The sequence below is a fragment of the Dromiciops gliroides genome, chromosome 1, assembly GCF_019393635.1.
Source record: "Dromiciops gliroides isolate mDroGli1 chromosome 1, mDroGli1.pri, whole genome shotgun sequence".
Lineage (NCBI taxonomy): Eukaryota > Metazoa > Chordata > Mammalia > Microbiotheria > Microbiotheriidae > Dromiciops > Dromiciops gliroides.
In genome coordinates, this window is record NC_057861.1 from 79,722,407 (window position 1) to 79,748,375 (window position 25,969).

General features: G+C 45.6%; 2 protein-coding genes across 3 annotated transcripts in view; both read left to right on the forward strand.

Moving 5' to 3' along the window:
• Nucleotides 1-25,969, forward strand: part of ZC3H3 (zinc finger CCCH-type containing 3) — a 589,081-nt gene that overhangs the window by 521,030 nt on the left and 42,082 nt on the right. The window contains exon 12 of one of the 2 annotated variants that reach the window (XM_043966869.1): nucleotides 21,343-21,438. The exons of the other annotated variant lie outside the window; for it this stretch is intronic. Coding sequence (XP_043822804.1) covers nucleotides 21,343-21,401 — 59 coding nt within the window. The 3' untranslated portion in view covers nucleotides 21,402-21,438. Of the gene's footprint in view, nucleotides 1-21,342; nucleotides 21,439-25,969 lie in introns of those variants that run through there. 2 annotated transcript variants of the gene reach the window in all.
• MAFA (MAF bZIP transcription factor A) lies at nucleotides 21,911-23,756 on the forward strand. Its single transcript, XM_043966909.1, has one exon. It carries the CDS (start codon nucleotides 22,563-22,565, stop codon nucleotides 23,634-23,636), a length of 1,074 nt encoding a protein of 357 aa, XP_043822844.1. The 5' UTR covers nucleotides 21,911-22,562; the 3' UTR covers nucleotides 23,637-23,756.

Sequence of the window (25,969 nt, forward strand, 5' to 3'; positions counted from 1 at the left end):
GACTGGCAGGTCTGGAGAGTCCCTGCTTGTAATAGTTGTAGGTAGCTCGCAGGTCACCCTTACCTTCTATGCACATAGACACACATAGATCACACTACACAAAAGGGGTTTGCATTTCATGTGTTATTGTGGTCTGTTTGGTTTTTTACATCACTGTCCCTTTCCTTTGACTCCAATGCCCTCCCTGGTAAGAAAGTACAGTCCGGGGGCAGCTAGGTGGCGCAGTGGATAGAGCACCGACCCTGGAGTCAGGAGTACCTGAGTTCAAATCTGGCTTCAGACACATAACACTTACTAGCTATGTGACCCTGGGCAAGTCACTTAACCCTAATTGCCTCACTTAAAAAAAAAGAAAGAAAGAAAGTACAGTCCAACAAAACAAGTCAATGCACTGGCCATATCTGAAAGCACGTGCCTCATTCTGTGCTTCTCATCTGTTTCTGCTGAGAAGTACATTTCACTCTGAGTACCCGAAGTCATCATTTATGGCCCCACTGATCAGAGTTAGGAAATCTTTCCCTCTTATCTTCCTTCACCTCATGATGGTCATTGTGCAAAATTTCCTTTGCTTCCTCATCCATAAGTAGAATCTTCCCAAGTTTCTTCACGTTGTTTATTTTTATGGCACAACAATCGCCCATTCCATTCACAAAGCATTATTCGTTTAGCCAGTCCCCAAATCACAAATAGATACCACTTTGCAAGAAGGGATCAGGGAAACACGCCCCCCCCCTTCCACCACGTGATGGCTTTCTATGAGGGTCCCTCTCCCTTCTTGCCCTTCTGAGCATTGTGGGCTAGAAAGCAATACAAATGATAACACATTTAAATTGCTCTCTCGGCTACAGGGTGCTCAGAGTTGGGATTCAAAACCAGGTCCTCACATGCCAGGTTTCACATGCTTCCCACAATACTGAGTGTGGTCTGAGTAGGTGTGACCTGTTCAGTGGACCAGGGTGTTCTAAGCAGCCTGTGTACTGCCTGAAGGATGCTGTTCAGCACTGGATCAGGAAAGGAGGGGAGGGGACATGGTTGATGGAAATCAATGCTGAGGAGAACCCAGCCTGGCCCAGCAATGTCATGAGGGGTTGGCCACCTGATTCAATGTGCTAACCACAAGGAAAACATCTTCATGGTTTGAAAACACTGTTAATAAGAATCTTAACAAGTTGTATCACTGCTTAGGGCTGTCTAGACAGATTATATTGTTGGGCTCTACTCTGGGGAAAAGGTAAATTTCTCAAGAAACTATGCATGGAACAGTACTGATCAACCTTTCAGAAGTAGCTTAAATTGTTTATTTCTGACTTGTACAAGGCACAGGGTACCCCCCCAAACACCCCCTCTCCACTTTTCTCTTACTCCCCACAACAACTGGAGCTTCATTGAAGATAAGAAGCTCCTATTCTGGAAGGCCAGTGTGGCTGAGAGTGGTAGACCTAGCAGTCTTTCTTACCTTAGTATGAATCACTTGGATAAAGTTGGTTTTGTGCCAGTTCTCTCTCCACACTACACAAATGGAGGTGGAAGGCAGAGAGAGCAGTTGACAAGTTTTCCCTGCTTTGTATTTTGTGGAGGGGGTGAAAACCATCTCTGCCACCCCCCTTTCAAACACCTGCCTTTAGGAGCTAACCACTGACCTAGAGCTTCCTCCACAACTTAAGATGGGACAAAGAGATTCTTTGTGAAATAAATGGGCTCCTGAAGAATACTTAGTGTACTAGGTCAGGAAGACCTGGGTTCAAATCCTGCCTTAGATACAAACTGTGTGACCCTGAGCAAGTCTCTTAATCTCTCTGGGCCTCAGTTTCCTCCACTGTAAAAGAAGGAGGATGAACTTGGCCCAATAGGGACCAAAAGGGACTCTCCCTCTTTTTCTTTATTCCTCTCCCTCTTTCTTCCTCCCATGAACACTCTTCTTTTTCCTGTTTTTCTCTCCGTTCTCTGTTCCTTTTTTTTTTTTTGCCACTCACACACCCACCCTCTTACCAACAATATGACCCAGGGGACTGTTGTTACTCCCTCTGGGTCTGCAATGAGAAGGAAGGTACCAAAGGATCCAGAGTTTGGAGGAGCCTTCCCCCGTCCCTTGAAGGGGAGAAATGTAAGTCCCAGAGAAAGAGAGTGATCTGTTCAAGGTCACGCTGAATGGAAGGATCTTCTTCTTTGGGGCAGAACCAGGACCCAGTTCACTAGACTCCAACCCCGTGGACCATACTGTACGTGCCATTTTCTTGGCAAAAATACCAGAGTGGTTTTCCCTTCCCTTCTCCAGCTGATTAAAGGAAACAGAGCTTTAGTGACTCATACAAAGTAATCACAAAAGGGAGCTAGGTCTGTGACGGTCACAACTGGGAGCTTTAGGAAAGGGCTCCTGAAGGAGGTGGCACCAAGTTACACTTTAAAGGAAGATAGACATTCTCAGAGGCAGAGGCGAGGAGGGAAGACATTCCTGACACAAAGGGAGTCCACTTTGACTGGAGTGTTGGCTACAAGTCCTAGAGGTTTTAACCTTTCCACATCCAGAACTGCTGCTCTGGTTTCTCCCCCTTACCCACTGATGCCTGCCTCTCAGTCTTCAGGAAGACATCAGCTCGTATTCACTTCATTCTCTACACCCTCAGCAATCACTCTGCCCTTCCAGTTCTGGAACCATGACTAAATCAACTCTGCTCTTGATCACGGAAGGGGGAACTGCACTCACTTCCAGGACCAAAGTGCCCATCCTTGGCCACCACTTTCCTATATGTATCTCGAACTCCCACCCCACCCCACTCCTCCCGTTTAGAATGTAAACTCCTGGAAGGCAGGAACTATCTTTAATTCTGCATGGTATCCCCATAGTAAGCTCTTAATAAATGCTTTTTCATGTGTTCATTCATTCATGAAGAGGAGTATTAAGAAATAAGACTGAAAGGCAGGTGAGAGCCAAACTGGGGCGGGGAGAGGAGGCGCTTTAAATATCAGACTGAAGACTTTCTATTTTTTACTAAAACAGTAGAGAACAACTAAAGACTCTGGAGCTTAGAGTGACATAGTCAGATTTGTGTCAAGAATATCAATTTGGTGCCTCTGGGGAAGATGGATTGTGAGGAGATGGATAGGAAGCAGGCAAAGCAATTAGAAAACCATTTTAATAGTCCAAGGGAGAGGTGATAAGGGCCTGAACTTGGGTAATGGCTGTTTGAGTACAGAGAAGGTAGATGCTAGGGAAGTTAAGGCAAGAATTGACAAGACTTATCAAATGATTGGATTAAAAGAGAGACAGAGACATAGAAAGGGGAGAGAGAGGGGAAGGGAGAGACAGAAGTGAGAAAGAGAAGGAGGAGGAGGAGAAGGAGAAGAAGAAGGTAGAAGAAGAAGATGATGATGATGAAGAAGGAGGAGGAGGTGGGGCAGATAGGTGGTGCAGTGGATAAAGCTCTGGCCCTGAATTCAGGAGGACCTGAGTTCGAATCCGGCCTCAGACACCTGACACTTACTAGCTGTGTGACCCTGGGCAAGTCACTTAACCCTCATTGTCCTGCCAAAAAAGAAGAAGAAGAGGAAGAATTAAGGATAACTCCAAGGCCACAAGTCTGAGTGATTACAAGGATTGTAGTATCTCAATAGAAATAAAGAAGTATAGAAGAAGTATAGGTTTTTGGGGGGAATGAGTTCCTTTGAAGACATGGTGGTTGGTAATACTGGAATGGATTTTAGGAGAGAGGTGAGGTCCAGGTATATAGACTTGGAAGTCATATGAATAGAGAAAATAATGGAAACCAGGAAAGCTCACCAATGGAAAGTGTTTAAAGAAAGAATCAAAGAGAGGCTAAGACAGAGCCTCAAGAGATGCCACCCATGTAGTGAGTAGTAGCAGGATGATGGTTCAGCAAAAGAGAATGGGAAGGATCAATCAGACAGGTAAGCAACACTTTATACACAACTGTTGTACACATCATGGGGGCAGGGTTTGAGGGAGGTTGGTAGTTCTGGAGATGAAAGTGTTCAATTCTGGAAATGAAAGGGTTAAAGCCTCCAGTGCTTTCATTCTCACTATAGTCAAATTATCCTATTAGTTGTTCCTAGTATGTGACATTTTATCTCCCACCTACATACCTTTGTATCAACTGCAGCCCACCCTATCAGGAATATTCTTCCTCCTCATCTCTAATTCAATTAGTTCACTGGAGCCAAGGGAGGAAGACAGTATCAAGGAGAATCAACAGTGTGGAAAGCTAAAGAGTAGAAGCAGGGGATGAACACTGAGAAAAAGAGATGGTTGATAAACTTGGAAAGAGCAGTTTCCATGCATCAGAGAATCTGTCAATCAGCCAACATTTATAGCATACCTCCGTTGTGTTTGGCCCACAACTGGGTACCAAGGAGGTTCAAAGAAAGAGGAGAGAAAAACTCTGCTTACAGTGTATAGTTCTTCCCCAACATTTTCTCACTGTGGCCTTAAATTGGATAATACAATCACCAAATCCTATCACTGGAAGGAACTTCAAAGATCATCTATATTCCACTGCCTTCATTTTTTTTTTTTAAGTGAGGCAATTGGGGTTAAGTGACTTGTCCAGGGTCACACAGCTAGTGAGTGTTAAGTGTCTGAGGCTGGATTTGAACTCAGGTACTCCTGACTCCAGGGCCTGTGCTCTATCCACTGCGCCACCTAGCTGCCCCCCCCCCACTGCCTTCATTTTAAAGAGAAAAAAACTGAGGCTCAGAGAGAGGCATTACTTGCTCAACATCCCACATGTGGCCTCCCAAGGCACAGGGTTACTTCAGACTTCAAGTCCAGTCTGTTTCCCATTGAATCAAGCTGTCCATCTTTAACAGTGTGAGGCTCGGGGCAGCTAGGTGGCGCAGTGGATAGAGCACAGGCCCTGGAGTCAGGAGGACCTGAGTTCAAATCCAGCCTCAGACACTTAACACTCACTAGCTGTGTGACCCTGGACAAGTCACTTAACCCCAATTGCCTCACTAAACAAAACAAAACAAAACAGTGTGAGGCTCTGGGATCCTGAGACTTAAAAGACAACTAAACCAGGTAGCTTGTCTTTTGTAAGCTGTTGCAACATGAGCATAGCAGGTCCAAAAATGGCCCTCTCCAGTGGACTTCATGTCTTCTCCTCCCTCCTCTTTCTCTTTCCATGAAGGTTCCATTCTTGCCCTACATCTCATGAGACTGGGTCAAAAACGGTGGCTGGTCATCCCTACCTCAATTCCTACTGTTTCACACCAGGAAGTCTTCCTGTTATTATCTGATAAGACCCTCAACAACCCTAATTTAGGAACTAATGATGTAGTTGGAAAGATGAGACTCAACTGCATGAAACAATTAGGGAAGAGTACAAATGGTGTGTATAATTAAGTACTAAATTGTGTAATCAAGATTATAAGTAGAGAAGGAAGAGAGGGAATGGAGTTGGTAAGAAGGGCTTTGGGAAAGAAGTGGGCCTTGACGGCTGAGTAGGATTTGGAGAAGAGAGTGGAATAGAGGAAGGCTATTCCAACCCAGAGGAATGACAGAACCATACCATGGAAATGAACATGGTATGTTGTTGATGATGAGAAATCCCCTGCACCTGCCATGTGGCATTACATTTTTAAGATGTCAGGATAGTAACATCTTAACAAATACTTCTTGCTTAGAAAACCAAGAAGTAAGGTCATAGGCATGGCGGGAACCAGGAGCTGATCTTCCCTCAGTGTTTCTCAAACTTGGGGGATGGGTCCCCCAGAAAGGAATATTCCAAAGGGGTGGTGATTAAAGTTTAAACAACCCAAAAGACCTTTTGGTAGCAATGCCTTGAAAGTGATCTTATTGACTGGTTTGGGATGGGGTGGGGGAACCAGGGTCACATAATCTTCCAGCCATTAGATGGAAAGATCTAAGGCTCATGGTGGTCTAGAGTCAGTCCTGTTTAGGTCTTGAGGAGAGTTCAGTTCAACTTCATTAATTTGAAACACAAGGGATGAGAAAAGCAAGCTCTGAATTGAGCACATTTGAATTATCCGATATTTAATTAAAGAACAACGGGGTGTCTGGTGGTCCGGGAAACAGCGATTGCTGTGAATGTACTGCGTGGAATAAATGGGTTTTGGCTGACTGAAGTTTTACAGGATTATATTTAGTTTGGAACCCACATGTGAAATGAGATTGAGGGAATATGAAGAAGGTCCAGAGAGGAGCCACCAAAATGACAGGAAATTTATGATATTCTATTCGATAAAAATCTCCCGGAGCTTTTCCAGGGTTAATAAGAGTAAGAGTAGAAGGCACAAGGAAAAATGAACTGTGGCTTTTGGTACAGAAGAATACTGCTGGGGATGGGAGGGGGGACAAAAGCAGGGGTTCACCAGCAGCCAGCTAGTCTCTCTTTCAGTTAGGGCATACAATGGGAGAAGAACAGGTTAAAATGCTGAGGAAATTATCTAGGCTAGGCATAGTGACATTGAATAAACTCTGGTTGTAATTATTAAACTTTTTTTTTTGCAGGGCAATTGGGTTAAGTGACTTGCCCAGGGTCACACAGCTAGTAAGTGTCAAGTGTCTGAGGCCGGATTCGAACTCAGGTCCTCCTGAATCCAGGGCCATGCTCTATCCACTGCGCCACCTAGCTGCCCCCAATTATTAAACATTTGAACAAGCACAAAATGTATTTTTCCTGCAGATTTTTCAGACTGGGGTGGACCTGGATATTAGAGTTTGGGAGATGGGATATCTGGGATTATGACACGGGTAACTTGCAATCCGAGGAGTACTTGAAGCTGTCCATCTGGAGGCCATCTGCTCTGATGCTTCATCCCAAGTCCCAGCCTCTGCCTTGCCATTCTCCGCACTCTCCCACCACACCTCACGTGCCTTTCCCCTCTGCTCCCCTCTCCTGTTGGTGATCTTCCTGGCACTTCCATTTGGGAAAAGATCCCAGATTATCCCCACCATGTCCCCACATAGGTGAACCTTCCCCCTCCCACCTTTTCAGCTCCTTTTCATTTGTTGTTTCCCCCAGTAGGAAAATTTAAGCTCCTTGAAGTCAAGGATTGTCTTTTTCCCCCCTTGTATTTGTATCACCAGAGTGTATTGGTTTGATGCCTGGAATGGCACAAAGCAAGTACTTAATAAATATTTGTTGACTCGATTCCTCTCCCCCACCCCCACATCAGACCTGGGCCAGGAGAGCTATTCAGGGAATGCTATAGACTACCCAGGGTCCCTTGGCTCAGTGGATTGTGATGGGATTGTAGACAGGGACTGGATGTGGGGACTATGAGCCGGGCTGGGTCTGGCAGGTGCATCTCAAGGCCTGATGTCAATTGCTTCAGGAAGAAGTTCCAAAGTCACAGAATGACACAATCTTAGAAATTATAAAAGACTATGTAGTCTACCCTTCCTTGACACCACCCCTAGGGGAGCAGTAAGTTCCAATAATTAGAAAATGAATTCTCAGTCGAAACTCATCTCCTCTCTGTGATGTTCCAGAATCAAGAAGTTAGGATATCTAGTGGATAGAGTGTTGGATTTGGAGGGAGAAAGACACGAATTCAAATCCTGCTGTGACCTTGGACAGATCACTTAACTTTTCTTAACCTCAATTTCCTCATCTGCATTTCAAAGGTCTAGTACAACCCATTCCTGACTAGGAGTCTCTTTTCCAGCTTGGGGACCATTAGCCCTCTAGCCTTTGATTAAAAAATACTCATTGATAGGCAGCTGATCTCATTTCGTGATGGCTATAGTTGGTAGGAAGTTTTTCCATGTGTCAATCCTTCCCTCCCAACCACTGCTCCTATGCCAATGCAACAAGTCCCAGCTAAGGGCAAAGCATTTTTCAGGCAGCAGGGACGTAAGTCCCCAGATAAAACAACCCCTGCCCTACAGCAGCTTCCATAATACTGGGGGGACCAAACTGGTGGGAGGAAGCGAGGTAGAAATACATGCACAGATAAGTATACAAAGTAACTTGAGGAGGGAGAGAATGATGCAGAGGGTAAGGTACAATGGTAGGGTTGTACGTGTGAAAGCCAGGCTTCATGGAGAACAGAGCACCTGAGGTTAGACATGAATAAAGATAAGGTTTCTGAGAAACAGTGATAGGGAAGGAGAACATTCCAGCACGAGGGACACAGTCTGCAGGAAGGCACAGACAGGAAATAGCACACAAGTCTGGAAGAAAAGGAGTAGTTTCATTTGGTTGTAACTGAGAGATGATGTTGAGGAGTTGAAAGAAGTCTGGGAAGAGAAGTTGGAGCTGTACTGAGGAGTGTTTCAAATGCCAGAAGGGGTACTTAGTGATTTTATACTAAAGGCAATAGGGAATCAGGGAAGAAGGAGTAGGCTCTGATGATTAAACCTTCCCTTTATTTTTCTATTAAAAATTACATGTTTAAAAAAATTTTTTTTTTCAGTTAACGCAGTTTATCTCCCTTCTGCCTCTTTCCTCAATTGAGAGAGAAGAGAAGAGAAGAGAGGAAGGAAAGAAGGGTGGAAGGAAGGAAAGGTAGAAAGAAGGGTGGAAGGAAGGAAGGGAGGAAGGAAGGAAGGAAAGAAAGAAGGAAGGCAGGCAGGCAGGCAGAAAGACAAAACCCTTATAACACAGCCATACAAAACAGATTCCTGCATTGGTCTTGTTTAAAAATGTATGTCTCGGGGGCAGCTAGGTGGCGCAGTGGATAGAGCACCGGCCCTGGATTCAGGAGTACCTGAGTTCAAATCCGACCTCAGACACTTAACACTTACTAGCTGTGTGACCCTGGGCAAGTCACTTAACCCCAACTGCCTCACTAAAAAAAAAAAAAAAATTTTTAAAAAACAACCCTAAAAATGTATGTCTCGGGGGCAGCTAGGTGGCGCAGTGGATAAAGCACTGGCCCTGGATTCAGGAAGACCTGAGTTTAAATCTGATCTCAGACACTTAACACTTACTAGCTGTGTGACCCTGGGCAAGTCACCTAACCCTCATTGCACACACCCCCACACACAAAAAATATTGCACACCCCCACACACACAAAAACGTATGTCTCGTCGAGAAGAATCAAGTCTATCACAGTTGATCAACACATAATGTTGATGATATTGTGTACAATGTTCTCCTGGTTCTGCTTATCTCACTCATCATCAGTTCATGAAAGTCCTTCCAGGTTTCTCTGAAATCCGCCTACTTATCATTTCTTACAGCACAATAGAATTCCATTACTTTCATATACCACAACTTGTTCAGCCATTCCCCAACTGATGGGTAGCACCTCAATTTCCAATTCCTTGCCACCACAAAAAGAGCAGATATAAATATTTTTGTATATGTGGGTCCTTTTCCCTTTTTATTATCTCTTTGGGGGAAAGACCCAATAGTGGTATTGCTGGGTCAAAGGGTATGCACAGCTTTATAGCCCTTTGGGCATAATTCCAAACTGCTCTCCAAAATGGTTGGATCAGTTCACAGCTCCACCAACAATGCATTAGTGTTCCAATTTTTCCACAGCTTCTCCAACTTTTATTATTTTCCTTTTTTGTCATATTAGCCAATTTGATAGGTGTCAGGTGGTACCTCAGAGTTGTTTTAGTTTGCATTTATCTAATCAATAGTGATTTAGAGCATTTCTTCTCAGCAATAAGATAAGATAAGATAGTTCCAAAGGACTCATAATGAAAAAGGCTCTCCAAATCCAGAAGAAAAAAAAAAGAACTGTGGAATATGGATGCAGATTGAACCATACTATTTCTTTTGTTTTTGGTGCTGTTGTTTTTCTTTTTTGATGCTTTTCCTTTTTGCTCTGATTCCTCTCTTATAACATGACTAATGCATAAATATGTTTAATGTTATTGTACATATATAACCTATATCAGATTACTTACTGTCTTGGGGAGGGGAGGAGGAAGGGGAGGGAGGAAAAAAATTTGAATCTAGAAATCTTATAAAAACAAATGTTGAAAACTATCTCTACATGTAACTGGAAAATAATAAAATACTTTCATAATTTTAAAAATGTATGTCTCATAACACATCTTGAGTTGATCATCTCTCTGTCAGGAGGTTAGTAGCATCCTTCTTCATTGGTCCTTTAGAATCAATTGGGCATTGCATTGATCAGAGTTCTTAAGGTTTTCAAAGTTGTTTGCCTTTATAATGTTGTTATATATATTGCTCTTCTGGTTCTCCTCACTTCCCTCTGAATCAGTCCACTTAAGTCTTCGATGGTTTCCCTGACATTGTCCCTTTTGTGATTTCTTACAGCACAATGGTATTCCTTTTACAAAGTCATTTGTTAAATTCCCCAATTGGTAGATGGGCATCCCCTTAGTTTGCAGTTCTTTGTCACTACAAAAAAGCTAATATATATGCATATTATGTATATATGTATGTTTGAACATATATATGTATGTATGTATGTATGTATGTATGTGTGTATATACATACACACATTTATCCCCCCAGAACCAAACTATCACACTACTTCCTAGCTTGCTCCAAATTATATCCCACAGGCACTCTACTCTCAGTTGACTGATCCTTTCCAACTCTGGCTTCTCTATAATTATTGCCTTCCCCTATTAGGAACATAAGCTCCTTCCATCAAATGTAAAATGGCTGAACAAAAGATAGTATGTGAGGGGGCAGCTAGGTGGCATGGTGGATAAAGCACTGGCCCTGGATTCAGGAGGACCTGAGTTCAAATCTGGCCTCAGACACTTGACACTTAACTAGCTGTGTGACCCTGGGCAAGTCACTCATTGCCCTGCAAAAAAACAAAAACAAAAGATAATATGTGAATATAACAGAATACCATTGAGCTATAAGAAATGAAGAGGGGCAGTTTCAGTGAAAAGTGGGAAGATTTGAATGGACTGATTCAGAGGAAGTGAACAGAACCAGGAAACCACTTTATAGAATGATAACAATACCATAAAAACAAACAACTTTGAAAGTCACAAGAAATCTAATCAATGCTATAACAGAGATCTCTTGATAAAGAATACCTACCTTGGGGCAGTTAGGTGGCTCAGTGGATAGAGCACCAGCCCTGGAGTCAGGAGTACCTGAGTTCAAATCTGGCCAGAGACACTTAACACTTATTAGCTGTGTGATCCTGGGCAAGTCATTTAACCCCAATTGCCTCACTAAAAAACAAACAAACAAACAAAACCCCCAAAGAATATCCACCTCCTGATTGAGAAAGACTAAATAAGAAGAACAAAACATTGTTGGATGTGGATAGGGGAAGTTGTTTTCTGTAACTATGTATAGTTCTTTTAAAGGGTTTTCTTTTTCTTTTCTTGAGGGGAAGAATGTGGAAAGAGAAAACTAAATTTTGTTCATTAAAATTTTTTTTAAATAACAGAATTTAAGCTCCTTGAAAGCAGGGACTGTTTTCATACTTGTATTTATGTCTGTACCACAGTATCCATTCAGAGGATAAATTAGAAAGGAAAGGACTAGAAGCAAAGAGGCCAATAAAGGGATCTATTTTTTTTAAGTGAGGCAATTGGAGTTAAACGACTTGCCCAGGGTCACACAGCTAGTAAGTGTTAAGTGTCTGAGGCTGGATTTGAACTCAGGTACTCCTGAATCCAGGGCCGGTGCTCTATCCACTGTGCCATCTAGCTGCCCCAAGGGATCTATTTTTAATAGTTCTACTTGAACTCTCATTACTTGTGAGAGGAAAGAAGAACCTGAACTTGGTAGGTCTGTGTTTAGTGGAGAAAAGGGACACGAGTGAGATATCAGGGAGGCAAAATGAACTAGACTTGGTAACTGATTGGCCATTGGAAGTGAAGGTGTGAGAGCAAAGTGAAGAAGTGAGAATAAAGAATAAAGGATGACTTTGAGGATGGCAATACCCTGAAGAGGAATGGGGAAGCGTCGAGGAGGGAAAGATTTAGAGGGAGAGTAAATGATTTCTATTTTGGATAGGTTGAGCCTGAAGTACTAATGAGACATCCGGGGAGATTATTCCAGCAGGCAGCTGCTGACTTGGGACTGGTGTTGAGAAGAAAATTTAGGGCCAAGTGAATAGATGTGGGAATTGTATATATGCAAGAGAAGAGAAGAAATGTGTGTATAAAAGCGGGGGGGGGGGAAGACAGAGAGAGACAGAGACAGAGAGAGAACCCACAGTAGATTTTTGGGGAGAGGTACCTAACAATTCGAGCTGGTCCAAAGTGGAATAAGCTGCCTGGTGGAGTCCTTTTCTTCAGGCAGAAGCTAGGTGATCAGCTCTCCGGTATGTCACAGCATGGATTCCTCCTCCAGTATAAGTTGGAGTAGAATTACCATTGAGGTCCCTTCCAACTCTCAAAATTTGTGATTCTTTGGTGTTTTGATGTGTGGAATAGGGGAAAAGAGGAAGTTGGATGGACTTAATTTTCTCATTGTCAGGAGGTCAATTCTGCCTTCTGAGACCAAACACCAAGGATAATCTCCCCTCTCTACATGATAGTCCTTCAAATATTTTAGGACAGATATCACATGCTCCTTCCTCCACTTCTGTGTGTCTCCCATTCTCTCTCCTCACCCTGGACAGTTTCTCTTAATGCAGCCTAAGGATACCATTAACTTTTGGGGCTTCCAAAAGGTTAGTCAGTTGGGGCTGGAAAGGACCTTCAAAATTTTCTAGTCCAATCCTTTTCTTGTATGGAAGAAGAAAATGAGGCTCAGCAAAGTGGGTCAGGTAACTGACCCACTTGCCCAAGGTTTCATGTCATCCACTTAATGACAGAACCTGGACTAATGAAATTGCTCTGGGAGACCAGTCTCTGGGGGACACCTAATCCCTTGCCAAATGGAAAAATCTATGGAACTAGAAAAATAGATTGGACAGGACTATGTGCTGGACTGATTCCTGCTTAGCTTAGACCTCATGGTCAACTACTTTCATTACAATCCCAACAGAATCCTAGAACTGATCACTTTATTGACCTTCTCTCACACCTTCCTTGCCAATGGCTCTCTATAGCTTAAATTTCAGGTCTCCTAAGCCTTTCCACTAGACCAACATGCCTCTCCTAGATTAGTAACCCCTAAATTAAAAGGAATTTTTTCATTAATTTGCATTTAAGGTGAAAAGGTAAATCCTAGCAAAAGAAGTTTTCATTACAGATGTACAACAAGTAGAAGTTTCTAAAGTATGTCTCAAGGTTAGCTCAGATCCAGTCCAGTCTTCTGCATATGGGCTTGGACTTCCAACGGTATTAAACCAAGTTTTGATTTACTTATTCTCTCACAAGCAAGGGGATTTGGGCCAAATGCAAATCACTCTTCCCACTACTGCCTGAAAACTTTGAGGGTTATAAAGTAGCTCATCTGAGCCTCCTGGTGGGAGCCTAATTAAGGACTCCAGACAAGGACTCTAGCAAGAGAGTGAGGGAATGACTGTTGAAACAGATTCTGTGTCTGGACTCCAGCTTATACACACATTTATACCTCTTGCTGTGCTTAGGATCCACCTTACAAATAGGCTGTGTAGCTGGCTCCCTGCCCCAAAATGATCAGTTCCTCAATTCTCCATTATCATTTATTTTCTTTGGGTCTTGAAAATATTTCCCCATTCATTCACTGATTCATTCACTTGCCCTGCCAAGGTGAATGGCATGGAGAATGGGGACAAATAGATTAAAAATGAATAGAAGGGAGGTGCAACAGAGTAAATGAGGAAACAGTAAGAGAGCATCTGTGTACAATTTAATGAGTTCAGATCCTCAGACACAGACAAACAACATCTTCTGGTCCTGAAAGAACTGGTGGATACAAGTGCTGGTCAGTGACCTTAAAGGAATGGTAGCAGACAAGGGAAAGGGAAGGAAACGAGCATTCACTAAACTTCCACTCTGTGCCAGGCACTATGCTAAGTGCCTTGCAAATATCTCATTTGATCCTCACTACAACCACGGGAAGTAGGTGCCATTAATATGCCCATTTTACAGTTGGGGAAACCAAGGCAAACAGGTTATGTGATTTGCCCAGGGTCACACAGTTAGTAAGTGTCTGAGACTGGATTTGAATTCAAGTCTTCCTGATTCTAGATTGGACCACCTAACAGCTTCAGCAGAACAAGAAATGGGCCATCTAACTTAGAGATAAGCAAATATCTCCATTCTCAAAATAGGAAATCCTTCAAACTTTCATCCCACAAGCTTGACTTCAATTCATAGCAAAGTTCTATAATGGATCATTAAAGAAACATTTGTCAGCAACTAAGGGTGTTGTGATCACTGTGTGCTTTCATGAACTTGTTAAGAATAAGTCATGCCAGATTCAGCCAATTTCCTTTTATTGGACAGGGGGTTTGTTTGTTTGTTTGGTTTTGGTTTTTGGACATATCAAAGAAACACTAGAGACGTCTTTTGCCTGGATTTAAGCAATGCATTTGACTAAGTCTTTCATGAGACCAGTCAGCCTTCATTCTTGGAACTTTGCCACCATGTTCCATTGTAGTTATTTCTCCATTTTCCTATTAGAATGTAAGCTCCTTGAGGACAGGGAATATCTTTCTTTTTGCTTGTATTTTTATTCCTAGTGCCTAGTATAGCCCGGCATGTAATAGATGCTCAACAAATGCTAATTGGGTTGAGATTTGGAAATGTGAACTAATGATAGTATAGCTAGGTGGATTTGGAATTGACAACTAAAAGAGTATTGATTAATGTTTCAATGTCAGTATGGAGAGAGGTCTGGTAAAAAGCACACCTATTTTATTTGATATTTTTATCAACACCTTGAAGGATTAATTGGCATGTTTTCAAATTTGAAAATGACACGAAGCCAAGAGGGACTGGATAACAGAATCAAGACCTAGAAAGATCACTCCAGGATGCTGGATTTCTAGATGAAAGGAACCTTAGCAGTCATCTAGTCCAAACCCCTAATTCTGCAGCTGAGAAAACTGATACATACCCACAGAGATGGCCCGAATTGGAATGCAGGCCTTTGGACCCCAAATTCAGAATTCTATTCAGTACCACTGAAACAATATTCTTCAGTACTGTGTCAAGAAAAAAAATCACATTTCTTTCTTTTCCCCCCATAAAAATCTTATCAAGTATTACTAGTTACAATATCTCCTTTGGAAATTTATTCAAAATATTAAAACATTTTGGTACCTTCCAGGTTCTTTAGAGATTGCAATGATGAGCTGAATCAGATAATAGCCCTCATTTGCTTATTGATTTATGATCCACAAAGCACTTTGCATATGTTATCTCCTTTGAACTTTAAAACTGTGCTATGAGATGGGTAGGAAAAATAATATTATGTCTATTTTCCAGATGTGAAAACTAAGACTTTCCCATTGTCACACAGGAGGTAATTAATTAGCACCACTGAAATTCAAACCCAGATTTTTCTGATTCCAAATCCAACATATTCTACTATACAATGCTAACAAGATAAAATGTGATGAGGATAAATATAAAATAGTACTCTTGAAATATTAGCTACCATTTACATAGTGCTTTAAGATTTACAAAGTGCTTCATTAATGTTATAATCCCCACAACAACCCTGGGAGATAGATGCCATTATTATTCCCATTTTACAGATAAAGAAACTGAGGCAGACAAAGGTTAAGTGATTTACTCAGGGTCCCATCACCCAAAATCTGGATTTGAACTCAGGTCTTTCTGACTCCAGGTGCAGGGCTTTATCCACTGCACCCCCTGGCTGTCGATTTGAAAAAAAAAATTCATTGGGACAAGTCCAGAATCAGGTAAACTTGACCACGGAACAATTTTCATGAGAAAGGATATGGGAACTTTAGAGAGCTATAAGGACAGTGTGAGTCAGCAGTGTGGCATGACATCAAAAAAAAGTAATCTTGGGCTACATTATAGAAGTATAGTGACCAGAACAAGGTGTGGGGGGGTGGTCTCTCCATCCTCTGTCCGGATCAGACCCCTTCTCAACTGCCATGTTTATTTCTGGGCATTGTGACATTGACAGGTTGGGATGTGCACAGAGGACATCACCAGGATGGACAGAGAACCAGAGATAAGAACCTAAATTTAGAGCTAGATAGAACTTTAGAGACGATCTAAATCAACCTCCTCATTTTACAGTTGGGGAAAATGAGGCTTAGAGAGGCTGAGGCATTTGCTCAACTTCACACAGGATAGGCAATGAATGGCAGAGTTGGAATTAGCTGAAGAAACAGAGGATGTTCATCGTGGAAAAGAAAAGACTTAGGGGAGCTGGGAGAGCTATCTTCCAGTATTTGAAGAAGAATTAGTCTTGTTTTGCTTGGTCCCAAAGGGCAGCATTAAGACTAATGGGTGCTAAAAGGAGACAGATTTCACTAAATTATAAGGAAAAGCAGTGCAAGAATTAGAACTGTCTAAAAGTGGAATGAGCTGCCTCAGGAACTAGTGAGCTCCTGGTTACTGGGAGTGTAAGGACAATCAATCAATGAATATCAAGCACCTACTGTATGCTGGGATGGAACAAAGACTAAATGACCTCAAGATTCCTTCCAATGCCACAATTAAGGGACTGAGTGATCACTTCCTCAGGTACATCTGATCAATGACCAGCTAAGGAAAATCCATGGCTGAAGGTCCTGGGACCCAAGAACCATCAAGATCTTTTTGGAGGAGGGGGGTTCTTGAGGCAAAAACTATTTTCATAATAATTCTGAGCTGTTTTCATTTCAAATATGATAAATATTGATCGATATGACCCACATAAACTAAAGCTCTTTGGGGAGGATCTTGATTTTTAAAGTGTAAAGGGGTCTGAGACGAAAAAGTTTGAAAACTGATCATCTATGGAATTGGTCAATTAAATTGGACAAAGACGTGCATCAGCCTGTTTCTTGCCCAGCCTAGGCCCCTGAGGTCGGTAATTTCAGTGATGGTCTCAGTAACACCCTAGAACCTTTCAGCCTTCTTTACCTTACCATATATCCTCGACATTCTCTAACCCCAAGTAAAACCTGACTGCCTTCTCTCTCCTCTCTCTTATCTTTGGCCTCTAGGGTTTGCGTGAGGAAGTCATGTTTACCATGCCAATCGCTACATATTTATACTGTGTAACCTGGTCTGAGCCTCAGTAGTATTTCCCAGTCTCCATATTCCTCTCTAGCTGATAGCCCATTCCTTCTTCTGGATAGCTGTTCCAGATCTTTTCTGTTCTCCTCAAAGTACACTTTGTTGCCTTTAAAAAACAATTCCAATTCCACTGTAGGTGTCCACATCACTAAAATGAATTTGGTGAGATAGAAAAGCACTAGAATGGTATTCAGACAAACATCTTCCATTAACTCTGTATCTTAGGACAATTCACTTCACCCCCTTCCTCCCAGCCCCCTCCCATTAGATTGTGAGCCCTAACCTCTCTCCTGACCTCCAGTTTCGAGTGACCAACTGCCAAAATGATCTTTCTAACCATGTCAGCCCTGCCCCCCCATTCAATAAACTCCAATGGGTTCCTATTACCTTCAAGATCAATACAAAATCCTTTCTTTGGCATTTAAAGTCTTTTACAACCTGTCTCCTTCCTACCTTTCCAGTCTTTTCACCCTTTACTCCACTTATATATATTCCATGATCTAGCTACAGTGGCATACTTGTCATTCCTTACACAGACCACTCCATTTCTCATGTCTTTCCATTAACTACCCTCCATGTCTAGAATACTATCCTGTGGGGTAAGGGAGAATGAAGAATTAAGAATGTCTCTCGAGGCTTTGAACCTGAGTGACTTAGAAGGATGGCAGTCCTTTCAATAGAAATAGGGAAGTTAGGAGAAAAAGTATAAGAAAAGATGAATTCAGTTCTGAATATGTCACCCTTTGAACATGTTAAGTTGGAGGTCCCTACAAGATAGAAATGGAACCAATAAATGGGTATTTGAGTACATGTGTCATGCTAGTAGTAAACAAGCATTTATGTATTTATATTCCAGGGATTGGGGTAGGTAGATGCTGTGTTGCAAAGATGAATTGAGGGGCAGCTAGGTGGCACAGTGGATAAAGCAAGTCACTTAACACTTATTGCCCTGGAAAAAAAAAAGATGAATTGAAACAGTCGTCCTTGACCTCAAAGAGCTAGAGAAATGCAAATGAAAGTCTGATGTGTGACTTTATACCCTGATGTTGCCAAAGATGAACCCCAGTGGAAACAGTCACTGTTGGAGGAGCTGTGGGAAGATAGGCACACTAATAATACACTGTTCGTGAATCGATGGATTAGTCCAACCACTGGGGATGTATATATTTGGAATAATTCTAGAAAAACAAATGACAATGCTTCATCATACTCTTTGATCCCAGGAGGTCAAAGACAGAAACAAATACACAACATAGAGCAAAATATTAGTATCATCACTCTGAAGTAGCAAAAAAAAGAAAAAGAAAATAGATATCCATAAGTTGCAGAATGGATGAAAAAACTGTAGTGTTGTGGATGTGGTCAAATATTATTTCATAGTAAGAAAGTAAGAATTCAGGGAAACATGAAGATATTTGTATAAATGGATGCAGAGTAAACTAAACAGAACAAAAAAATCCACAGTGATTACAACCGTGCAGATGAAAATGTCACTAAAAGGAAGGCATTATCAATTCAACGTGTCCGAAACAGAGCTCAGCCTTCCTCCTAAACCCACCCTCTTCTGAATTTCTCTCTAATGGTCCAGGGCATCGCCATCCCCTCAGTCATTCAGGTTAACAACTTCACTTTGTCCCATGTTCCATCAGTTGCCAAATCTTGTTATTTCTTTCTCTACCTTTATCATATTTGTCTTCTCCTCTCCACTCGCACAGTGAATCATTCTCAGCCAGGCCCTCATCAATAGCTTTCTAAGTGATTTCTCTGCCCCAAGTCTCTGTCCTCTTCAATCTATGCTGCATCCAGCCATCAAGGGTAGTTTTCTTAAAGCATGGATAGGTCTCTCCATGTCAATCCCCCTAATTCAGTAAACTTAGGGAGTTTCCTATGGCTTAGAGGATCAAATGTCATCTTTTGTTTTTCATTGAGGCCTCTTCATGAACTGGGCCCTTCCTGTCTTTTCAATCTTCTTACACAGGCCTTCCCTCTAACCATTCTACAACCCAGCCTAACTAAGTGCTAACCTACTTACTGGTCCTTACACACAACACCCCGTCTCTTGTCCGCATGCCCTTGTGCTGATTGCTTCCTACTCCTGGAATGGTTTCTATTCACCTTCACCTCTTGGAAGCCCTGACTTCCTTCAAGATTCATCTCAAATACAATCTTCTACAGGATGTCTTTTTCTTTCTTTTTTTGTGTGTGTGGGGCAATGGGGGTTAAGTGACTTGCCCGGGGTCACACAGCTAGTAAGTGTCAAGTGTCTGAGGCCGGATTTGAACTCAGGTACTCCTGAATCCAGGGCCGGTGCTTTATCCACTATGCCACCTAGCCACCCCCCAGGATGTCTTTTTCAATCCTTCCAGTTGCTCATGCCTTCCCCTCTCAGGTTACCTTCCACCGACTCCATATGTGTCTTATACGTCTCCCCCATCAGAATATAAGCTCCTTATGGGTTGGGACTGTTTTTACTTTAGCTTTGTATCTCCTGATGCTTAGCACAATGTCTGGCATATTGTAAATGATTAATAAATGCTTATTGATTGATTGGGGAAAATCAACAAAGGTTCAGGAAAAAAAGATAGATAAGCATGCTTCCTCATGGCAGAGAAGTGGGCTACTGTGACAGAATATTGTATACACTGTCAGGTGCAGTTCCTCTATGCATATCTACTACAGTGTTTTTACTTAATTGTTCAATTGGGATTGGGAAGGTGATATTTTCAGAAATGACTGTGAGATAGGTAGGTAGGTAGGTAGATGGATGGATGGATGAATGCATGGATGGATGGATGATGGATGGATATGCTTTGAAGCATCAATATAAATAATTTTTAAAAGACACTTTACCTGGCTTAGTGATATTAACCTGTAGTCCCTCTTGGCAGGGAGGCTGAGACTAGTGGGCCACTTGATCTTGGGGGTTCTGAGCTGCAGTGGGGCTAAAGCCAACTTTGAGTGTCCATACTAAGAACAGGACCAATATGGTGAGCTCCAGGAGCAGAGAGCTACTAGGCTGCCTGCCTAAGGAGGAAGGAAGACAGTCCAAGTAGAAAAACAGAGCAGGTCCAAACTTCTCTACGGATCAGTATTGAGATCAGGCCTGTGAGTGGCCACTGTATTTCTATCTTAGGTGAACTAGGGAGCCCCAGTATCAAAAAACATTTTTTAAGGGAAACCTCTTAGCATTTTGATTATTGCTTGTTGCTTAAAATCAGCATTTTGCTTTAATTAAGTAATTGCTTAAAATAAGCAAAGAGAAAAGAATAAAATTAGGAGAGCTGAAAGAACTCACATCTGAAGCCATCAGCCATTGGAGGTATATTCCAGAGTTAAAGAGAATAAAAATGGTTTGCAACAGTTGTCTGTGGAGAATGCTATTGGGTGGTTGATAATGCAGAGGAGAGATGCTGGATGGCATTGAGGGCCCGGCTTCTCTTCCTTGCTTCTAAATCTCATGTTCCCCTAGCTTATCCATGCTCTCCAACCCCCTCCCTCACAGCTTCTACCATCCCAGACCCACACTTCATACTGCTTGCTGGACAGCTCCATGAAGATTCCTTACCAACAAACAAACACTACATTGGGTAGAGAATATCTTTTCCCCCCTCTTCCACTCCCAAATCTGCATCTCCTTTTTCTATTAGTGGCAATACCTTTGATCCTTCCAGTAATCCAAACCCCATTTTCATTACTGACTCCTTCCTTTCCATCAGGCCCCCACTTGTCTAGTCAATCATCACATCTTGTTGTTTCAGCCTCCACCGAGGCTGTCTGATGTTTCCCATCCTTTCTGTTCCCATGGCTCCCAGTTTAATTAAGCCCCTCCTTGTGCATTTGTATAATGTTTGGGAGAGGGTGATAATGTTGTAATCAACAACAATGGAGAGGCAGAAAAGAATGGTGGGAGCAAATTACATTTGAAATCAGAAGATTATAAACCTGGATCCACCACTTACAAGCTGTAAGAATTTGAGCAGGTTTTTCTGAGCCTCAGTTTCCTCATTTGTAAAACAAAGAACCTGGATTAGATCATCAGTCTCCAGGGTTTCTTCCACATCTAAATCTTAAGATCTTTCCTCAGAGAGGCCCTAGAAGCTGAAGTAGTTGGGCAGGCAGTTAGTGTCTTCCTGTGGTCCGCTCCACACCAAGGGATTATGTTGTTTGTCCCAATTTGAGGAGGATAAACTTGAAATAATTTTCTGGTTGTGAGGTTTTATATGCAGGGTTGGGGCAACAGAGGCATCTAGGGTCACTGGATTAAGAGCTGGAAGGGATCTTAGAGATCATGTCGTCCAACCTTTTCCTTTTACAGAGAAACTGAGGTCCAGAGAAGCTATGACTTTCTGCACAGACAGTAAGCAGCTGAATTGAGATTCAAACCCAGGTCATCTAGCTCCGAATCCACTGGAGACCACATCAGCCCTGTCGGTCCAGCTGATTTAGCGCTCCCTTCCTGGCCCAAAACCAGTGGAAGGACTGGACAACCACAAGCCCCCCAGACAAGACTAGCCCTGGGGTCTTGGACTCCAGCATCCCAGTTCCACACCCCAAGCTGGTACATCCCTCTCTCTGTGTGCAATCCCCGGCATCTGCCACTAGGGGGCCGTGCCCCTCTCTCCTGCTCCCAGCTTTTCTTCCCTTCCGCTTACCCACAGCTGTTTCCCGCAGGAGATTGACAACTGGGCTCCCAGGTTGCCATGGGGATAGGCAAATGAGGACGGACGGGCTGGGGTTCCGATTGGCCTGGGGGCTGTTACCCCCGCCCGGGAGGCGGGCTCGGGCACTGCGCTCTATAAAAGAGCTGAGTGCTGTCTTCAGCGTTTCAATCTTGATGAGGAGGGGGTGGGGGGGGCGCTGGGGCGGGCCGGGACGGGCCGCGCCGCGCCGCTTAGGAAACCGTGGGAAGAGGAGGAGGTGGGAGCAGCAGCGGCAGCAGCAATTGCTGTGAGAGCAAAAGAACAGCGATCGCAACCGAACGAGGACAGAAAAGCGGTGGGGCCGCGGGAGGGCACTCGCTCCGGGAGCCCCGTGCGTGCCGGGCCCGAGTGACTCTCAGCGAAGGCGCACGGGAAGCAGGCGCCGACCAGGACCGCCAGAGTTTCCTGGCGGAGTCGAGCAGTGGGGGCCTCCCAGCACTTCAGTGAGTTCTCTTCGCCAAACTTTTCTGCCTTCCCCCTCCAAAGCCGGTGCACCCCCCTTCTCCCTCGCGGAAAAGTGTTCTGCTCTGCTCCCCCTTCTCGCCACCGCGGCCGCCCCAACCTCAGCTACCCACCGCAGGCGGGACCAGGACTTATACACTTCGCGCCCCCTCGGGGGAAGCCTACAGGAGGTGGGGGCGTGCCCAGACCCCGATTTAACTAGTGTAGTGAGTGGGGGGGGAGAGGCCCGGCGGCTCCCCCCCCCCCATCGCCCCCGCGCTCAGTTCTCGCCCTTGACCCCAGCCTGCCCGCCCCGTCGGGGGTGACATCCTCCTCCCCGCTGCCCTTGAGCTGTCAGGGCGCGGGGGGCGGGCCGGGGCAGGGCCTTCCTGAGATGGCCTCGGAGCTGGCGATGGGCGGCGAGCTGCCCAGCAGTCCCCTGGCCATCGAATACGTGAACGATTTCGACCTGATGAAGTTCGAAGTAAAGAAGGAGCCCCCCGAAGCGGAGCGCTTCTGCCACCGCCTTCCCCCAGGCTCACTTTCCTCCACGCCACTTAGCACCCCTTGCTCCTCGGTCCCTTCTTCGCCCAGTTTCTGCGCCCCAAGCCCAGGCACCGGCGGCGGCGGCGGAGGAGGAGGCGGCGGCGGCGCGCCCACAGGGGGGCCCCCCGGGCCGCCGAGCGGGGGCCCCGCAACTGTCGGGGCTGTGACTGGCAAGCCCCAGCTGGAGGACCTGTACTGGATGAGCGGCTACCAGCACCACCTCAACCCCGAGGCGCTCAACCTGACCCCGGAGGACGCGGTGGAGGCGCTCATTGGCAGTGGCCACCACGGCGGCCACCACTCGGCCTCGGCCTACGAGACCTTCCGGGCTCAGGGTTTTCCGGGCGGCGGCGGGGGCGCTGGGGAGGAGCTGGGGCCTGGCCACCACCACGGTGGCCACCACGCAGCTCACCACCATCACCATCACCCGGGCCATCACCACCACCACGGCGCGGGCCACAGCCACGGCCACCACGTGCGTCTGGAGGAGCGCTTCTCCGACGACCAGCTGGTGTCCATGTCTGTGCGCGAGCTGAACCGACAGCTGCGCGGCTTCAGCAAGGAGGAGGTGATCCGCCTGAAACAGAAGCGGCGGACCCTGAAGAACCGTGGCTACGCGCAGTCCTGCCGCTACAAGCGGGTGCAGCAGCGGCACATCCTGGAGAGCGAGAAGTGCCAGCTGCAGAGCCAGGTGGAGCAGCTGAAGCTGGAGGTGGGCCGGCTGGCCAAAGAGCGGGACCTGTACCGGGAGAAATACGAGAAGCTGGCGGGCCGAGGAGGCCCTGGGGCAGGGGCCGCAGCCGGGGGGCCCGGGGCAGCGGCCGGGGCAGCGGGCAGCGGAAACGCAGGCTTCCCCAGAGAGCCCTCTCCGCCCCAGGCCGCCCCCGGGGCAGCCAAAGGGGCAGCCGATTACTTCCTGTGAGCTTTGCCCCTTGCCCGGGTCTCGGCTGGGGCTCCGGGCAGGTCTCGGGGAGCGAGCCGAGGAGCGGCCGAAGCGCTAAGTCTGCCCCTCTCCTCTCTTACCAGCGCTCCCCGTGTCCTCTCCCGGCCTCTGCCAAGGCGTTGGCGGCTCTGACCCAGAATCGGGGCCCTGGGCCCTGGGCCCCGGCCCAGAGGCGCTGTGAACTCTGTAAATTTCCAGAAGCCCCCGAGGGAGGGGATTTCCTTTGAGGGGAGGGTGGCGACAGCCACCGAACTCTGGGGGCCACTTCACACTCCAGAGTCTTAAATTAACCTGGGTTGGGTTGAGAGGGATCGGGGGCAGCGGAGCTAATGAGGGAAGAAGCGGTTCTGCGGAGGTCGCCTCTCCACTAAACTTTTCTTAAGACTTTGTAGAGCACTAGCCCCGGCGGCTCTCCAGGCGGCTCTGAACTGCTGCTCCCTTGTCACCTCCCACCCCGCCGGGCCTCCCTGCATGCGGGCCATGTATGGACTCGGGGGGCTCCTTGCTCGGGCCTGAGGCGCGTTCCCTCTCCAGCACTTTGGCGCCTTTAGGGTTTTGCATCCTTTTAATTCTATCCCAGTCTCCCAAACCCAACTCTGCGCACAGAAAAGTCTTAAAGGGCCGGGCCAGGGCACGCGTTCTGGAGACCTGGGCGTACCCAGGCCCCCTAACCCTGGGCCGTAACTGCTTTCTTCAACTCCGGGGCCCGCGGGCATCCGGCCTAGCTGCCCCAGTAGAGCGCCCCCTTCCCCCGGACCCGGTCCAGGATTTCCTCCAGGCTCGGAGCTGGAAGTGTGGGCGGAAGGGGACTTTGCCTGCTCGGACTCTGTTCCCTCCGGTCCCTTCGGCTAAGATGGTGCTGACCACGGGGATAATGTTCGTTATTATTGCTACTACTATCATTATTATTATTAATTATTATTAATCTTATTGCTATGAAGATCGAGAATGGTTATTTTAAACAGGAAACTTGAGCCAGATTTAACTTATTTAAAGGAGGCCACTTGTACATATGTAGAATTTAGGTTTGGAGGGCTCAGCTCTCGTTCTTTGCTCTTGCTCCTTTGGCTATTCTCTCTCTCTCTCTCTCTCTCTCTCTCTCTCTCTCTCTCTCTCTCTCTCTCTCTCTCTCTCTCTCTCTCTCTCTCTCTCTCTCTCTCCTTGTCTGTCTCAGTATCTGCTTTTCACTCTCTCTCTCTTCCTCTCCGCCTGTCTCCTTTCTTCTACTCGTTCTTTCTCTGTTCCTTCGTCTCTTTCCCTTCTAATCCAATTCAATTTCTTTCCCCCTCCCTCTTTCTTCTTTTCTATTTTGCTTGATGATTTTAAAAACAAAAACTGGAGGGGGGGAAAGTATCCTCCCCAAGCTGAGTCTTAACCCCAAAGTTTCTGTCCCAGCATGTGCGAGACCACTGAGTGAGCAGCTGCCTGCCGTCTGCCCCCGAACCGCGGGACGCCTGCTGGCCCTCCCTCTCCGCCGCCCATCGCAGGGTGGCTACCCTGCCAGCCGGTCCCCAACCGCGGGTCCCAGAGCTGCCGGCTGCCCGCCCATTGCTATTGGCGTTTTTGTTTTGTTTTGTTTTTCAGAGATCTAAACCAAGAGAAAGTATCTATGCTGTTTAATCATACTACTACTATTACTGCTACTCTGGGGGTGGGGGTGGGTCAAGGGTGGGGGGCAAAGGAAGTCCGTGCAGGTGGAATGGAGACAAACTCCAGCTGGCGGCCTGCGGCGGTGGCCGGAGCAGGCGGACTTGGGCCGCGGGCTGTTATTTCTCTATGCACCAGATTGTATTTATTATTCCCGGGGAAACGAATCCTTTTTTGCCCTGGAAGAGGAGTGAAAGGACGGAACGCACAGGGTTTCTAGCAAACCCCGAATTGACAAGCCGAGAAGGAAATGAGGCCCAGGCCGCGAGGATTTTGTTTTTGTACCCTTTAATTTAAACTGCTTTGTGTTTTGTTTGAGTTTTTGTTTATTTTGTTGTTGTTGTTATTGTTTTGAAGACCGATGGCCTTTGAGGGGTGGGAAGGGCCTCGGGGCCGAGCGCAGGAGATGCGCCCAGTCTGGAGAGTCTGGCCCACAAAATCCCCGCGATCACGGCGGCCTCCAGGTCTGGCCGGGCCCCTGACCCTTTCTTTTGTCCTTTAGTTGGAGTCCCTCGGCTCGGTCCACCTTCTAGGGCCCGGGGAGTGGCCCCTCCGCCCCGAGCGTGGGGCTGACTTTTTCCTTTCCTTTCCTTTATTTTATTTTTCCATTTGCTACGAAAACCGAGGAAAGAGAAAAACGAATAAACCTGTTGAGATGGAAGCGC

Coding starts and splice junctions, on each gene's coding strand:
- MAFA (XM_043966909.1), top strand. CDS start 22,563: ATGGCCTCGGAGCTGGCGATGGGCGGCGAGCTGCCCAGCAGTCCCCTG.